At 48.4% G+C, this 18,014-nt stretch overlaps 1 protein-coding gene across 5 annotated transcripts in view; it reads left to right on the top strand.

Moving 5' to 3' along the window:
• LOC122387236 (zinc finger protein 345-like) overlaps positions 1-17,029 on the top strand; it is a 48,943-nt gene extending 31,914 nt beyond the window's left edge. For 2 of the 5 annotated variants that reach the window (XM_043377276.1, XM_043377281.1), the window contains one exon: positions 1,587-2,559. In XM_043377276.1, the coding sequence (XP_043233211.1) occupies positions 1,587-2,194 (608 nt within the window). In that variant the 3' untranslated portion in view covers positions 2,195-2,559. Of the gene's footprint in view, positions 1-1,586; positions 2,560-15,658 lie in introns of those variants that run through there. The other 3 variants (XR_006257532.1, XM_043377278.1, XM_043377280.1) reach the window with 3 other exon arrangements.
• Positions 17,030-18,014: the final 985 nt, after the last annotated feature.

Below are 18,014 nucleotides of genomic sequence, written 5' to 3'. Positions count from 1 at the left end.
TGTATCTAAACCACAAGGCCAGGTTTCCAACACTCACTACCTTGACCTGTACACAAAAGAGCATTCTGGCAGAATCCAAGCACAAAACCCTAAAAACCCACTGGCATCAGTACCTGCCACTCGATACTCAGTGCTATCAGTACTTATGTCAGTACTGCTTCTCAAATCGGGACCCGACAGGCGTAGACCTCGAGTACAGGGTGACACAAAAAAAGCGGTCATCACCAAAATTCGAATAACTTCGGAAGTTTTATTCAGATCATCACCAAACTTCGGCCACTTTAGGTCACACCTATGTAGCAGACATCCACCAAGTTTCAAGTCTTCACTACGAATACTTTTAGTACAGTGTGTGTTTTACGGACGCTCCACAATGTGCTCCAGGTGAGCGCCCCGGCGCTGCAGGGCGTAGGCACACCTGCATCCGGCGGGCAAAGTTGCCGATAACCCGATAAGAATAACGTTTCAGGGGTAGCACACCCCCTGAGCACTGTCTCCAGAGGCCATTGCACTCTGTAAAGTGCACAGCCATCGGGTTATCGACAACTTTGCCCGCCGGATGCAAGTGTGCCTACGCCCTGCAGCGCCGTGGCGCTCATCTGGAGCACATAGTGGAGCGTCAGTAAAACACACACTGTACTAAAAGTATTCGTAGTGAAGACTTGAAACTAGGTGGATGTATGCTACATAGGTGTGACCTCAAGTGGCCGAAGTTTGGTGATGATCTGAATAAAACTTCCGAAGTTATTCGAAATTTGGTGATGACCGTTTTTTTTTTTGTCACCCTGTATTTCGTTTTTCAACCGAAGGGAGGCGCTACTCGGATAATGCTCGGGCAGCGCCTTTGGTTGCTAAAACAAGACACGCTGTCCACCTATTTTATTATTTTAACGAAATGAGTTACCATTCTTAATTGTGGTGCCTTCCGAGCTTACCTCAGCCACTACAAGCTGGAAGCCACAATTTTACTACTGTCGCACCCGTTTACCGTGCTCACTGGATCCTAGCCTACCCTGATTTTCTGTTAATTTTTTCATGGGTTGTTTTAACCCCTCCTAGCCCTTCAACTTGGCCTTAGGACCAACTCAGTATTGTTCCTGAAGGTAACCGATGAACAGTCTTACCGAACCATAACAACAACTTTTCTGCGTTAGGTAGGTAAGTGCCTAAAAAAAAATTCCAGGCGTGGGCCAAAGTTGCCCTCGGTGGCCAAAGTTGCACGAAACTACGGTACGATATGTTTTAACTGATGCAATATGATTTCCAAAAGACTAGCCACAAAATGTTAGCCAATTTATTCAAAGTTTTGGTTATGACTGAATGATATCTATGTCTAGTTAATGTAAAAGATCTCTTTTTGTTGACTGACAATGGCACGTGGTCCTAAACGTGTGGTTTATTTTTGTATCTTTTGTATTATTGTCTAGAGAGAGAGAGAGAAAAAAACACATTTTGTAGCCTAGCTCTTACCACGACAGGATTTGTGGTGCTGTGGCTTTAAGTGGCACACGGGAGAGCGGCACGGTCAACTTTACCTGTACCTTCACCCTTTGACTGTCTTCAAACGTTATCGTCATGTTTTACAGGCGGACTGCCAACGGTCTGTTGTCCTCACTGCGACTTCAGGTGTCTGGGACAAGATCGTCTGAACATTCACGTGAAGAAGAAACACGGCCACATAGGCAGGGACGGCAAATTGAAGTGTGAATGGTGTCAGTACACAACGGAAAAATCCGACTATATGACAAAACACCTCCGTACACACACAGGAGAGCGGCCTTACCGCTGTGATATATGTGACAAAGCGTTTGCTGTACACTGTACTCTGACTCAACACCGCCGTACACACACGGGAGAGCGGCCGTACCGCTGTGATATATGTGGCAAAACGTTTACCGTACAAGGGACTTTAATAACCCACCGCCGCTCACACACGAGAGAGCGGCCTTACCGCTGTGATATATGTGACAAAGCGTTTGCTGTACACTGTACTCTGACTAAACACCGCCGTACACACACGGGAGAGCGGCCGTACCGCTGTGATATATGTGGCAAAACGTTTACCCGACAATGGACTTTAACAATCCACCGCCGCCTACACACGAGAGAGCGGCCTTACCGCTGTGATGTATGTGCGAAGTCGTTTCGCCATCAAGGTAATCTGACCAGGCACCGCCTCACACACACACAGTAGAGCGGCCGTAGTTTGATATACACCTGAGCGAAAACGTCAAGCACACCTGACCGAACATAAACGATGTCATGCGCTGATTGGTCAGACGCTGGTACACAGACGTGCCCACACCGCCGAAAAGGTGGTGCGATACCGTTGAAAGCTCGGCCAAGCTCCGGACCAGGGAACGGCCGTACGGCTGCTCCACCTGCGGGGTACGGTTCCTTCACCTGTCACGTGCCATCAATATCATACATATACGGACCCATGGTGTGCTACAGAAACGTGACAAAATGAAACATCCTGCTGATTTGTGACACAGCTGATTTTGTAGTGTACCAACCTGGTGAAACTGCATGGGTTGCAATACAACTGGATCGAGAAAACGGTCTGTCATCGCTGGCGGAAAACTGATCACGGTGTTTTGAGGGGACTTTCTTTTTGGTCAGCTCCACGCGCGCTGCACGGTTCGTCAGTAAGTCATTACTCATTACATCCACAAAGTAAACAAAATATACCATTCGAAAGATGGCGGTGAGCTGATTCCAAAAAATGTAGCTATTTCAAAATCGTTCAGCGACCTTTTTCAAAAATTGCGTTTTACAACTTTTTGTTCAACGGGCTGTCCCGGACGTTCTTGAAATCATAGACATGTTTTTTCGTGTTCCAGTGAACGTTGAACGCCAAAAAAAGGATATGTAGCGGAAAAAAAATATTATCAAATATTATTATGCGTCTCCCACAGCCAACAAAAAGGCGCTATCACACAGCTCAGAGTAACGATGAATCAAAGTCAGCCACACAGAAGCGTGGAATGACCCTTATCGACTAGCAGACCCGGCGCTTCTGGCCCGCCCCGCGCCCGCCCGGCCACGGAATTGACGTTCGGCAACGGCAACGGCAGCAGCACAGGAACGACAAATTGAAGTGCGAATTGTCTCAGTAGGGGAGAGTGGGGTAATTTGGCCGGTGGTGTAAATTGGCCGCCCCCACCTGCACGGTGTCTTATAAAAGTGAGTGAAATAACTCTAGTCTCTATTCATTTGTCATGGGTAGAAATAACTGGAGGACAAATGTCAAAACTTTGCCCATCGTAGTTTTATTCAAAATTAATAAAACGTTAATTTCATTAGAAAATGGTAACTTTTACTTCTGTTTACAAAGTTGTATAACATGTAGTATTTGGGCTAAAAACGAATTCAGACATTATAGCGCCATTCTTGGGGGTGTTCAGCGGTTCCAAGAGCAATTTTATCTAATTCCGTAAAGCCGTGATGACTTTATAGACATACATTTTCAGAATGGCAATATGGGGTAATTTGGCCGGGACTAGTGGGGCAACTTGGCCGGTGCGCTCATGGTCACTATGCTGGGACGACCGAGTTTTCATGGTCAATTGTACCATAAATGACATGATTCATGACCAACTTCGACTACTTTGATGCCTTACTTCCGATTGGTCAACTGTAAGAGCATGTGACGTCATCAAAGGTTACCAAACGTTTTTTTGCTAATAAATCCTTACATAAAAATGGTACAGCCGCACAAATGGTCTCATGCTGTTCAGCTCGCCAAGGCGCATCGAATGATATGCATGATGACCTTGAAATCACGTGACCTTGAGGTTAAGCGACCTGATGCAACGTGACCTGAGGTCAACCTTTGACCTTGACTTCTCAAGGTCAACACATATATCTTTCGATGCGGACTGACGAGAGAATTACGATGGTACAGTCGTGTACAGGTTGATGGTCCTCTACTCTTTATCCACCGGGTTCCTATGGCTCAGCATTGGCAGCAGCCGCCTGGTACCGGTAGGCTGTGCCGCATGACCCGAATGTTATGCGGCACAGTCTACCCACGCCGTTTGACATCGGCTCGGGTCGCCGGGTGGAGCGCTTTGTAGACCAGCTGTTGCGTCAGACCAGCGCGGGGGGAGGGGCTCGTCTCAGTGGTTGGCGTGGGCTGGCGAGTGGTGTGGGGCGTGTTGGTGGACCATGGGGGCTGGTCGGGTGTGTGTGGTCACTTCCTGAACCTGCATTGCACATTTTGCGTCGCTTAACAATTGCATTCCTGTTTTTGATAAGCACAAAGCACGAAAGACCCAGCGAATATAATTTACTTTACTTGTGCATTGTGCAAAACGTGATTTGGCACGGTATCGAGGCAACCATAGGTCTTGTGCCTATGCATGATATTTAGGCAATACGTTTATGAAAACGGTAGATTGATACTGGATGTCAATTCGTATGCTAAATGTTGGCACGTATTAAATGAATGAATGAATCAATCAATCAATCAAACAATCAATCGACATGTATAGGGGAGAGTGGGGAAAGATGCCCAGGGTTTTGCTATGTCATATATTATTCGAGAATGACGATGGGAAAGCAAAAACTTGGAGCTTCAACGGAAGCCGACATCATTTTTCTCCAAAAATATCACACTTTCGTGTCTGAAATATTATAACTTTTTTTTGCTATTAAGCATTTTCCTAAAGAAGTGAAAGGGGGCATCTTGCCCCACAGGGTGGGAAAGACGCCCCCTGACGTTGAGAAAGATGCCCCCTGCACTATAAGTGACATAAATGGGCACGTGAATCGCCTGAACGAATCAGTAGTCCCTTCGAGCCTGCAGTAGACACCAAACGTCATCAGAAGGGCCCTCAAAAGTAGTCGTAAGGGGCTTCAGAGGTCATCGTTAGGGCCATCATAGTCCAGCGCGGCCAAACAAGCCTCCGTGGTGGCGTTCGGAGACCACTGTGGGGCTCTTATAGGTCTTCATGATGCTTGAGGACCCTCGAGCCCATCGTGGGGACCTCCGATGCCAGCGCGGCCCGTGGGGCCAGCGTGGGAGCCCTCAAAGGATGTCGTGAGGGGCCCTGGAGCTAATAATGGGGCCCACAGAGGCCGTCGTGAGGGCTCTCAGAGTCAGATGCCGCCCAAAAAGTCGCTATGTGGGCCGAGAGACCGGCATGAGGAGCACCCGACCGTACTGGACTCTCAATAGTCCCAGATCGGCTTTTGTCTACATCATAAGTATGTAATAAATGATTTGACGGGCTGTTTGAAGGACAGCCTACGGATTTAGGGGGAGCGTCTTTCCCCATCAGGACAGGGGGCATCTTACCCCAAGGTACCGAAGTAACATTAAATCAGTACAATTTGTTAGCCATAAAACTACACCCTGAAACAAACTGTTTGGGACACAGTACACGCATGCTAATGTATCACGACTATAGCAAGGGACGCAAAAATTATTTACCTTCTTTGATATTTACAATGTTCTGACACCAAAATATTTTTTGAAAGCAGCAAATAAAAAACATGCAATCATCAGCCAGCCGTTGCCCAACTGAGCTTCGCAATTTTTTGTGCAGTTAACAAGGCAGGCTTCCGCTTTACGCTAAGAACATTAATTTCCAGGTTTGATTTTTTGTTTTGCCGCCAGAGGGGGTGGGGCGTCTTTCCCACCCTGGGCATCTTACCCCACTCTCCCCTAAAACTGTAACCACTAATAGCAATCAAACCATCCTAACTCGGAAAAGCAGCCGGAGCCCTGATGAGGCTCGAACCGGGACTCCACGCTGCAAATTTTGCCTATGATCCATCATCATTCCACCAAGCTACAGTGACCGGCACCCGAACCCACAAAAACATTAATTGACTTTGCCGCCGACCTCCCGGCCCCGCCGCCCGCCCGGCCAGACTTTGCCCCGGCCATAGCCACCATCCAGTGTAGCTCAGCGTAGGAGTGCTCGACTGTCAAACTGACCGGTAGTGAGGGGCCCGGTTCGAAACGCTTCGGATGCTGGATGTTTATTTCACGTTGGGAGGCTTTGCGTTTAGTCCACTTTTCAGAAAGATCATTTGGTGACTGACCTGTTTTCTTTCTTTGCTGCAATTCATGAGGAGACCGTATGCACCCTTACCTGTCCTTCCGCACCCCACTTGGGAGATGGGTGGTTGCCCCCCCCCCATGGGTTTTGTGAATATATCTAAAACGAATTTTTGGAGGGGGGATACGATCGGTTCTATGCGACAAGTGACCACAAACACCCAGCCCCAGGTCCGCTCACTCCTTACCCATATCACCCCCTCCCCACAACACACTCCAGCCCGCCTCATCCACTGAGCCGAGCCATAACGAGCCTCAGCGCCCGGCGCGACCCGTCAGCGAACACTGTTATATAATAACAGTGACAATATATCAAATCCTTGAAGCTCTATGAATGTCGTCTCGCCAGGCACGTACCCAGGATTTCGCCCAGGAGGGGGCCACCTGCTTCCGAAGGGGCCCTTAGGTCACCCGGGGGCCCCCAGGCCGCCCAGACGACCAGGGGCCCCCAGGCAAACAGGGGCCCTCAGGGGTCCCAGGCAACCAGGGGCCCCCATGCGACCAGGCCCCTACCAGGGCCCCCCATGCCACCAGGCCCCGGCTACCAGGGGCCCCTAGGCGACCAGGGGCCCAGGAAACCGGGGGGCCTCGGATGACTGCAGGGGCCCATCGGGTCATCAGGGGCCCCTCGGGTAACCAGGGGCACATAAATGAAGCTTTGATATCATTTTTTCTTCCTAGTAAAAGACGTTTTATCCAGTGTTTGAAAAATATACCGGGGCCGGAGGGGCCCCCTGAGCGCCTTCGGCGCTCAGGAGGGGGCCATGGCCCCCGTGGCCCCCCCCTTGGGTACGTCACTGCGTCTCGCAGATCCGGTAGTTTGGGCTTCAACGACTGAATGTTGAGGTGTCGAATTATCAGGTCTGGTCCAGTGTCGCCGTGGCGGCGCCAGCTCACGCCGCCTCGATGTCCCCGACGCCTGGACGCGCCCCTGCCCCCGCGGCGCACGCAACCGTCAGCCCGCGTCCCCGCCGGTTCGCTGACAGGTCGCGCCCCGGGGCGCTGAGGCTCGTCATTGCTAGGCTCGGTGGATGAGGCGGGCTGGAGTGTGGTGTGGGGAGGGGGTGATGTGGGGAGGGAGTGAGCGGGCGGACCTTGGGCTGGGCGTGTGTGGTCACTTGTCGCATAGAACCGATCGTATCCACCCTCCAAAACTTCGTTTTAGATATATTCACAAAACCCTTGGGGGGGGGGGCAACCACCCATCTCCCAAGTGGGGTGCGGAAGGACAGGTAAGGGTGCATACGGTCTCCTCATGAATTGCAGCAAAGAAAGAAAACAGGTCAGTACGCAGAGCTACACTGGATGGTGACTATGGCCGGGGCAAAGTCTGGCCGGGCGGGCGGCGGGGCCGGGAGGTCGGCGGCAAAGTCAATTTATGTTTTTGTGGGTTCGGGTGCCGGTCACTCTAGCTTGGTGGAATGATGATGGATCATAGGCAAAATCTACAGCGTGGAGTCCCGGTTCGAGCCTCGTCGGGGCTCCGGCTGCTTTTCCGAGTTAGGATGGTTTGATTGCTATTAGTGGTTACGGTTTTATACATGTCGATTGATTGTTTGATTGATTGATTGATTCATTCATTCATTTAATACGTGCCGACATTTAGCATACGAATTGACATCCAGTATCCATCTACCGTTTTCATAAACGTATTGCCTAAATATCATGCATAGGCACAAGACCTATGGTTGCCTGGATACCGTGCCAAATCACGTTTTGCACAATGCACAAGTAAAGTGAATAATATTCGCTGGGTCTTTCGTGCATTGTGCTTATCAAAAACAGGAATGCAATTGTTAAGCGACGCAAAATGTGCAATACAGGTCCAGGAAGTGACCACACACACCCGACCAGCCCCCATGGTTCACCAACACGCCCCACACCACTCGCCAGCCCACGCCAACCACTGAGACGAGCCCCTCCCCCCCCCGCGCTGGTCTGACGCAACAACTGGTCTACAAAGCGCTCCACCCGGCGACCCGAGCCGATGTCAAACGGCGTGGGTAGACTGTGCCGCATAACTTTCGGGTCATGCAGCACAGCCTACCGGTACCAGGCGGCTGCTGCCAATGCTGAGCCATAGGAACCCGGTGGATAAAGAGTAGAGGACCATCAACCTGTACACGACTGTACTCAAAGTTTTGGCCTAGCTTGATTACTTCAAAAGTTATTCGTAAAAAACGGTGATCGCATCTAGAGCCGCTAATTTGGCTATTTTGACCCCTGTGACCCCTGAGCCAACCTCCAAAATGCAGCAAATGCGTCATAGGACACACGTCATTGCTGAATCTGAAGCTGACTCGCAATATAACAGAAAATCCCGACCGCAAACTAACACCGGCCAAATTGCCCCACACCCCCGGCCAAATAACCCTGCTAGTGGGGCAATTTGGCCGCCTTGCAGACCTTTGTAATACGTCACAATTTCAATATAAGTAATTACTCTATCATTTCAAGTTCACTGTCCAGTAAAGTAAAATGAATGCGACACCTGCCAGCGTTGAGAAAATGCAGAAATGTGTCGTCAATTTTAAGTTATATCGTTTTCTAAAAAAAGCGGCCAAATTACCCCACTCTCCCCTACTCCTCGGACAAGTCCAAACATGGCAGACCACAGCCATAGGCGGCAGAACGGGGAGGGCACCGGGGCACCGTGCCCCTCTTTGATTTTGGCATTGTAACATTAGCCCTATGGGCGTTGCATGGATAGAATGGGACCAAAAGTCGGCAGTGCCCCCCCCCCCTTAACCCTCGCCGGCACAGGGGGGGTTGATGCAACCCCCCTACGGTTTTTCGCGAATAACTCGCGTAAAAAGCGGCCGATCGCGACGAAACTTTCAGTACCCTCGCATTGATCAATTTTACACCTACCCTGAAAATTTCATGACCCTGACCCCAATGACCTTTGACCTGTGACCTCTTTTCTGTGACCATGTTTGGCCGAAATCGCGGTTCGGCGCATGTCGGCTCGCATTAGCCGCGCGTTTGCAAGCTTTTCGTGGTTTCAAACGTTCAAACATGTGATTTGATGTTACTCCAGTGTGTGTCAAGGTCACCTGAAGGTCAGGTCAGGTCATTGACCTTTGGTGACCTCGGGTGACCTCGGTTCACTTTTTCGAGTTTTACATGAACCATTGAACCATTTGAACATTTACGAAGTAGTTTTGGTGACTTCGTAACATGTTACGAAGCTGTCCGAGGCGGTTGACACGTATTACGAATACCCGTCACAACCCCTACCGGTTGACCTGACCTGACCTGACCCGACCTGGTCTAAATGCTTAAAGACATCATCTCTGATCAAAACTAACACGATATTCGTGATCAGCACCCCGGAAAACCACGTAGCAGCCACACTTTACGACTTTCTAACAGGTCCCGATTTTCCCGGTTTTCGGGTCATTGACCTGACCTGGAAGGTCACCCGATGACCTAGGACCTTAAAATTGGGTATCATCGGCTTCCTCTCGTGACGGACAACACGCTCGTTTTTTCCGCGAAGCTCTAGCTCGAACAGGGGCCAAACGCGAGGGGGGGGGGTCGTACCAACCCCCCCCCCCTTGTGCCGTCGAAGGACTCAAAATGGCCTGTGCCGGCGAGGGTTAACCCGGCAGTTGCTGGGGTATTTCGCCACCCGCCGTTTGCTGGCGGGGGGGCGTTAAACGCCCCCAGCCGATGACTCGAGATCCAATAGGCGCAGCGAAACGCACGAGGCGGCAAACGAAAGAAGGCGACGAGACGCTTCAGATGAGTACTTAAAAGTTGAATTTTGAGGTCACAGGTCGGGTCAAGGTCAGGACAAACACCTGAAATCGGGCTTTCAGCAGCATGGACTTCAGAACCTTGCAATGGGCGTCTCTCGTCATAAACTCTGTCAAAACGGTGCACAAGCCTTCATTTCATATAAGGCCTACAAGAGTGTCAGATCCATATAGAGGTCAGTCAAGCATAGGTCAGGGTCAAGGTCAGGTCAACCAGGTAGCACATATCCCCGAAAATCAAAACTGATATTCGCAGCCTGTGACACATGTTTTATGGGTAATTTTGGGCGTAGAACACGATGGTGACATTCATTTTATCATATGTGTACACTGTACGTGTTTGTGTCAAAAAGCTCAATTTAAAGGGACTATCCCACCTTTAACATGGGGTTTGAGTTGAGATAGCCAAGTTTGCGGCGAGGTTCAGAAACCACTATCTATCTAGGTTGCAACCCCCGCGGCCTCTTGGTGTTGAAGAAACTCGTTCCCTTCATTTGAAAATGGGCCTTGTACAAGGCCCTACCTTCAACCGTGCCTTCAACATGGAGCGACCGTTAGTGTGACGTCACCTCGCTTAGTCATTCTGATTTAAATGGGTTTGTTCGTTGAAAAATCGCTTAAAACTTGGTCTGAACTTTGTTGTGGTGCCTACAGAGTAAAAAGAATCAGCTTTATGACAGTAATGTGGCATGGGGAAGGAGGTAATTTTGGGCTGTGACGTCACATATTCGAAAGTTTGTGTTTGGAATATGGGAAGCCTAAGATGTTTAATGAAAAATAAATGCCAGAACCATGTTCCTGGTCATCCAATCTATAAAGTCGGGCACAATTTAACTGGTTTTCACAACATTTTAGAAGGTGGGATAGTCCCTTTAAGAAATGCATGTATCATGGTCGTGAAGTAGTCACGAGAAATTGCCAAGATTCAGTTCAAGATTTTGAAAAATGCGGAACGATAATAAAAAAAAAATCGAAGATAGCCATTTGATTGGTCATGGTATTGGCAGTCTAATGGCGTTTACGGCATGTCTGTATCTTTCTTCTGTGATTTTATATGTTTTTTTAACATATGCCGTTTTTGGTCGAAAACTCAAATCATGACGTCACTAAAACCTCGATATCTCAAAAAATTTCCGACCGATTTTTTTTGAAACTTTGTCACAATAAACTTCAATTAATTCCCTACAGGCACCCAAATTTTGGCGCGCCTGCGGCTCGCCGTTTTTATGCTATAGCGAGGCGAAAAAAGGGGGCATTTAACGCCCCCCCCCCCAGCAACTCGCGGGTTAATTGTAGGTGTTCCGCCGCTACTGACCACAGCCGCTCACATGCAGCAAAGCGGCCGTACCGATGTGATACATGTAACAAAACGTTTTCTTTACAATGGAACCTAGCAAACCACCTCCGCACACACACGGGAGAGCGGCCGTACCGCTGTGATATATGTAACAGAACGTTTGCTGTACAGTGTAGTCTAACCGTCCATCGCCGTACACACACGGGTGAGCAGTCCACATTCCAGGTGTCTAAGCCCAATGTCTCTATTGCGGTGTTAGCTTTCTACTTCCAGATGCATGCGCTTAGAACCATGACAATTTGGGACATTTATGCACAAAAAAGTACAAAATATTCCACGAAAACCGTCTCGTGTGGCTCGTAGGTTACTCCCTTGCATAGTAAACCGCTCAGCAAACGCATCTATATCGCGAAGATAAAAAAATAAACGGGCCGTATCAGGAGACTTCAACGCCAGAAACTGATTTTGCTCGAGACTTTGACATGACGCGGCAGGATAGGTTTTAATTTTTCGGAAGTTTTTCTTATACAGCTGGTCTTCAGTTGTCCTGGAACAAAGGAAATCATAAGAGCACCGTGATCTGTGACTAGCGACACACCCTACTAAGCAATGAATTATTTTTAGTAAAAATATAAGCTGGATGCGTTCTTACGTTGCTCTTCTGCTTCTGCTATTGTAGAGGGCTTTTATAGGGACTATCCCACCTTTAAAAAAGTACCGTTTAGGATTCAGAAATGTTACTCATGATATAGTGACGAATTCTGAAAGTCTTTACGCGTTTTCATCTTATACTTTTTGAGATATTGCGACTTTTATATTTCATTGTGACCGGTGACGTCATTTAGATCGGATCTGTGACCTAATGAATTTACTTCATGTGAATGTAGAGGGAAATTTGGAGGCAAATATATTTGCTCTCAAATATGACGCGGCTCATACAATAGCAAAAGTATCTCTGATTGGCTTATTCGTAAGTCAAGTGATACTTCACTTGATTGCGTGACAGGCGTTCAAAAGGCAAATGACGTCATCAGATTGCCGTTAATGGTTAAGAGATTGGGACTTACTTGTACAGGGAACATTTTCAAATGAAGGGAGCGAATTCCTTCAACGCCACGAGGCTGCGGGGGTTGCGCCCAAGATAGTTAGTGGTTTCTGAACTTCGCCGCAAACTTGGCTATCTCAACTCAAACCTAATGTAAAGGTGGAATAGTCCCTTTAAATCGTCTATATCTTCAAAACCGGCCATTTCTTCGCATATTGCTCCTCTTTCTTGTCGCTAGAAAATTAGTTGGGCTTTCCATTGACATCAACGGTTGAGTGGTAGGTACAGGGTGGACCAAAAAGGATGGAAACATTTTAAACTCGTATAAAACATGCATAATTGCATGCATGTGACTGGGAATGATACCAAACAAGAGAACATTTCGTGGAAATTCATAATGGCATCACTCTCATATGCTTTCTCCCGTTTTCAGTCTCTCACAGCAGATGTTCGAAGTGACCACCTTCGCGAGATAGGCACAGAGCGACCAGCCTAGCGGCTGACACGATAGCCCGCTTGTATGGCTCACACAGCCTTGCTGATCGCTCTCTTGAGTTCAGAGGCTTTCTAGACCTTCCTTGTAGACCTGGCCCTTGAGATGACCCCACAGCAAAACATCCATAGGGGTCAGGTCGGATGAGCAGGTAGGCCAGTTCCGACTGGCACCGCGGGATATCAGCCGGTCACCGAAGTGGTTTTCGATGCACTTGAGCGTTGTTTTTGCGATGTGAGGAGGCGCACCGTCTTGCTGGAACCACATAAGGTCTATGATGGGGCTGCCATGCTTCGTTTGGACTCTCTCTCAGAACTTCCTAAGCGCCGCCTGGTATACGCTGTTGATTGGCGGTCACGGTGTTGCCGCTCCCTTCCTCGAACCAAAGTGGACCAACGATTCCTTTTCCGCTGGGGGCACATCATTTCGGTGACCTTGCTGCTGTGCAGTGACTTCTTGATCATCTCATCTTAAGGGCCAGGTCTACAAGGAATGTCTCTGTGACCTGAAGAGAGCGATCACCAAGAATGTGTCAGCCATACCAGCGAACATGTGTCGTCGGGCTATCGCGTCAGCCACCAGACCGGCCGCTGTGCCTGTCTTGCGAAGGTGGTCTCTTCGAACATTTGCTGTGAGAGACTGAAAACGAGAGAAAGCAGATGAGAAAGCTGCCGTTATGAATTTCCACGAAATGTACTCTCGTTTGGTACCATTTCCAGTCACATGCATGCAATAATGCATGTTTTATGCGAGTTCAAAATGTTTCCATCCTTTTTGGTCCACCCTGTATGTGTACTGTATAGTACCCAGGGTAACTTTTAAAGAGGGGGAAGGGGGAATTTCCCCCCTTCGAAAATTCCACTCCCTTTTCGAATTGTGTGTGAACGGCTAGGGAGGGAAGGGGGAATTTGCCCCTTTCAAATTTATTTTTGAGCCCATTTTCAATCAATTCGCTACTCAGATTCTATAATCATCGTTGATCAGACTCTAGTCATCAATCAACGTTGCTGGCGCTTAGATACTTTTCAATTTGAGGTTCCATCCAACAATTTTACGTTCAGTGCAGCGGGAACTCCAGATTTGACCCCACCCGATACCGATCGGATGGTCGGTGGGACCGTCTCTTGTCTTGTCTCTTCCGTCTCTTCGCAATCACTGACATATCGCTACAGGCGTCCGCGTAGAAACCGGCGGGGGACGGGGGTTATGACCTCTCCGAACCAAGGGTCTTCCTTCGAACCAGGGTCCTTCAATCGGTCTTGGCCTAGCAAAAATAGTCACGTGTTAACCTCTCTCTATTTAGAAAGGCGCTACGATGTTTGGCCAGGGTAATAGGTTGATACTACTGATTGACATTTGCAAGGGCGCCAGTGTTCTAAAATTGGATTTTGGTTGGGTGTGCCGATGAAGAAAAAAAAAATCCTAGGATGAGAAAAAAGGAAATAAATAACCGAAATATATTTGCAAAATGGTGTAATGCCAATTTGTATGTCAACTGATAAACCAGGGTTTCATGTCAGAATCTTGACAGGGCCTGTGAAACAAAAGGATGTGGGTGCATCAACTGTCAAGTGACATGTAAACTGGCTGTTGGAAATACATGAAACTTTTTTCAGAGGTAAAGTCGGCCATTCATATTTTAGGGATGAAAGTATTTTCCCATTAGGTGTGATTTGCCACCAAAAAGTCTGAAAAATGGAACACTGAAGGGCGCAGTCAAGTTGGGACCTCCCCCGCCCCTTACCGCCAAGGTAGGTAGGGGAAAGTGTGGTAAGACGGGCACCTTAACTTTGGAGCCATTTTTCGGCCGGTTAGAAACATCATAGAAACGGAAACTGAATGAAAACCTTTTTTAGACATTTTACTTCCAGTTGCCAGAAGATGAGACTTAGACCTGATTCCACAAATAAACTGCAACTGTTTTTGCAAAACCTTGCAAAAACCCGTCTTACCCCACCCCATGGGGTAAGACGGTCACCACATGGGTAGGGCAAGACGGCCAGCTTCTTTCACCGACCAGCACAGCTCGCAGCAAATGCCCGAGATTAGCCGCATTGATACAGTCGCTCGTTGGTCTCAAGTGCTTCGGAAATGGCAGTATGCGAGATTCGTGCAGAAGGCGTATGCTCGTATATAGGCCCTAGTTCAGAAGCCATGTAGAGCCGTTTTTCACATTCATTATTCGAGAATAAACTGTGCCGAAGGAATATAGCTAACATGTCTGTGAGTATCGGAATCGAACATATTCTTATAAAAAATGCTTCTTTTTTCCTACAGCAACAAAAATATTTTCACCATTACAGACCCATTGGATTCATGGTTGCCCGTCTTACCCCAAACTCAATGTCAGAAGTTCCGCACGATTTTTCTTTGTGGACAATTGATGCAGACAAAGCAAATCCGCGGTGAATGAACACTAGTGGCATATGAATGTACGTACCACAAGTGATTGCCAGTTTTTAACTCTGTTGTGCTGCACACAAAAGCTGGCACAATACATTATGGTTTTCAATGAAATGAGTGTTTTAAAGAAATCAAAATAAAAGATTATGGACTGAACACAAATTCACCAGACTTCAATGGTGGTGTGTAGTGGAAAAGGCAATTCTGGTCCTAATTTTTCTCGCTCGTAGCGCTATTGGTTTGGTCTGCAGAAGGGGTGCCCGTCTTACCTACCCTGACCGTCTTACCCCACTTTCCCCTACATACGTATATTTTTTAGCTAATTTATTTTTTGGCAACCTAACAATATAAAGTGGCCAGAATCCGGGGAGAGAGTAGGATTTGGGGGTAGGTAAGGTTCTGCAGGCGCCATCCTAACAAAAACCTAATGGCATTCGGCCCCCCTTTCAGATGCCCCTGGATCCGCCCCTGCCCCGAACTTTATTCCCCCTCTCGAATTTTCCTGTTAAAGTAACCCTGATCAAAACAATTTCTTGACCTTGCCAGATATTCTCATCAGTATCGCTGACATGATCACTGCCCTCTCCAGGTATCGGAGGCTCGGTCTGCTGTCCCCACTGCGACTACGCCTGTTCGGGACAAGATCACCTCGGCAGTCACGTGAAGAAATATCACAGCAACATCGGCAGGAACGGCAGACTCAAGTGTGAGTGGTGTCCGTACTCCACCGATATATCCGCCCATATGGCAAACCACCAAAGGACCCACACCGGGGAGCGGCCATATAAGTGCAACTCCTGTCCGGCACGGTTTACTCAGCAGTCCAGTCTCCAACGACACGTGAAGATTCATGCAGAGGAGAGACCGTACGGCTGCCCCTCCTGCCCAGCACGGTTTAAGACCAAAACAGATCTCTCGCGTCACATGCAGACACACACGGGGGAGAGACCGTACGGCTGCCCCTCCTGTCCAGCACGGTTTAATGACCGATCAAATCTCTCGCGTCACATGCGGACCCACACGGGAGAACGGCCTTATTGTTGTACCTCTTGTGCGTCACGGTTTAGTGACCGATCACATCTTATTCGACACTTAAGAACCCATACGGGGGAGAGACCATATGGATGCTCCTCCTGCATAGCACGCTTTAATCGCCGATCACATCTCATTCAACACACGCGGACCCACACGGGGGAGCGGTCATATGCGTGTAGCTCATGTGCGGCACGGTTCAGTGAACGATCTAATCTCATTCGACACATTCGGACCCACACGGGAGAGCGGGCGTAGAACTGACATTCTTGTCTGGCACGCTTCATTATAGCATTATACTTGACATTCGCGTCACCTGCAGACCATTACGGCTCTGAAATGGTCTCATTGGACCGAAAGGGCCTAACCCAACAAAACAAAAAAACCTGCAGACCATTACACACTCGCATGTCTGCCAGTACAGGTGCGATCAATGTGACAGGGGTATTGTTAGACGCACCAAGTTGTGTAGACATGTTTAGCAAGTTTAGCAATTTAGCAGAATGTTTACAGGTTTAGCAAGTTGAGCAGGATGCTGATGATCGTTTGATGTTTATAGTTTCAATACCTATATTTAATCGGTGTTTTTAGGAAGGAGAGGGCAAAATATGAACAAATCGTTTTAATTCTTATATAAAGCGAAACTGTTTTCACATGACTGAAATCTCCTATCCAGCTCGACGATTTTTGGTGTTCTTCCCACGATGTTGCTCTTGCTTACGTGATTGACGCTTTTTATGTATTTTATCTGGTTAGAATCAATGTCGTGTGCGACGGTCGCATTCAATTGTGAAATCCATACTGTGGTAAAATTCATATACCCTGGTTGCTGACGGGTCGATGCATCGCGATGTAAACTGGACCGATCGTTTAATCTATTGGACGGGTATTTTCTTTGTATGTGCGATGAATACATGTAAATAGAGTGCATGCTCTAATAATACAGAAAGATCTCATCATGCAGTGCAGGACCCGGCCATCATAGGTCGACCTGAGCCCTATGAGTCCAGTAAGAAGTAGAACCCTCAGAGGCCATCACAGGACCCTCAAGCCACTGACCAGTTTGGGACGCTTAACCCTCTCCCGTATAGGGGGGAGGGTGAATGGACCCCCTTCGGTTTTTCGGATGTCGTTCATTGTTTTTAACCAAGCGTTGTTTATCTTTCGCTTAGTCCCCTTGCCTTCAGGTGTCTCTGAAACGGCTCACTGTCCTTGCTGCTACTTCAGCTGCCTGGGACAAGATCGCCCAAACCAGAACGTGACGAAGAAACACGATCACATGGACAGAAACAGCATATTGAAATGCGAGTGTTGCTACTTGTTGTACGAAACATTGCAGCTGAAGGATAAGCCACCGTAGAACCCACATGAGTCAGCAGCCATTTGGTTGCCCTTCTGTAACACAAAGATGCGAGAGCAGAAGCATCTGAATGACCACACACAGACTCAGACGGAAGAGCGGCTTTTCTCCCATTCGCCATGTCCAGCACAGTTACGAAGACGAAAGCAGCTCAGTGACCAAAAACATACTCGCACTCAGATCTCCTGTGTCACAAGCTAATCCACACGGGAGAGCGGCCATATGAATGTTCCTCCTGCCTAGCACGGTTTAGTTGTCTATCAAATCTCACTCAACACACGCGGAGTCACACTGGGGAGCGGCCATAACTCCTCCTTCGACACACACGGACCCACGGAGAGCGGCCGTATGGGTGTAGCCAAGGTGTAGCTCCTGTGCTGCACAGTTTAGTTGCCGGCCACATCTCGTTCGACACGTGCGGACCCACACGGGTAAGCTGCCCGAGGACTAGCCATGTTCCACGAGAGTCTTCATTGTAGGCTCATGAACGAAAATTAGGTCATCTGCCGGCCATCACGCACAGTTTTACTGATAAAGCGATGCAGGTGTGATG

The sequence above is a fragment of the Amphibalanus amphitrite genome, unplaced genomic scaffold (assembly GCF_019059575.1).
Source record: "Amphibalanus amphitrite isolate SeventyFive unplaced genomic scaffold, NRLGWU_Aamphi_draft 000278F_arrow, whole genome shotgun sequence".
Taxonomy (NCBI): Eukaryota; Metazoa; Arthropoda; class Thecostraca; order Balanomorpha; family Balanidae; genus Amphibalanus; species Amphibalanus amphitrite.
Note: the sequence above shows the minus strand (reverse complement) of the source record. Positions and strands in the feature narration are given on the sequence as shown.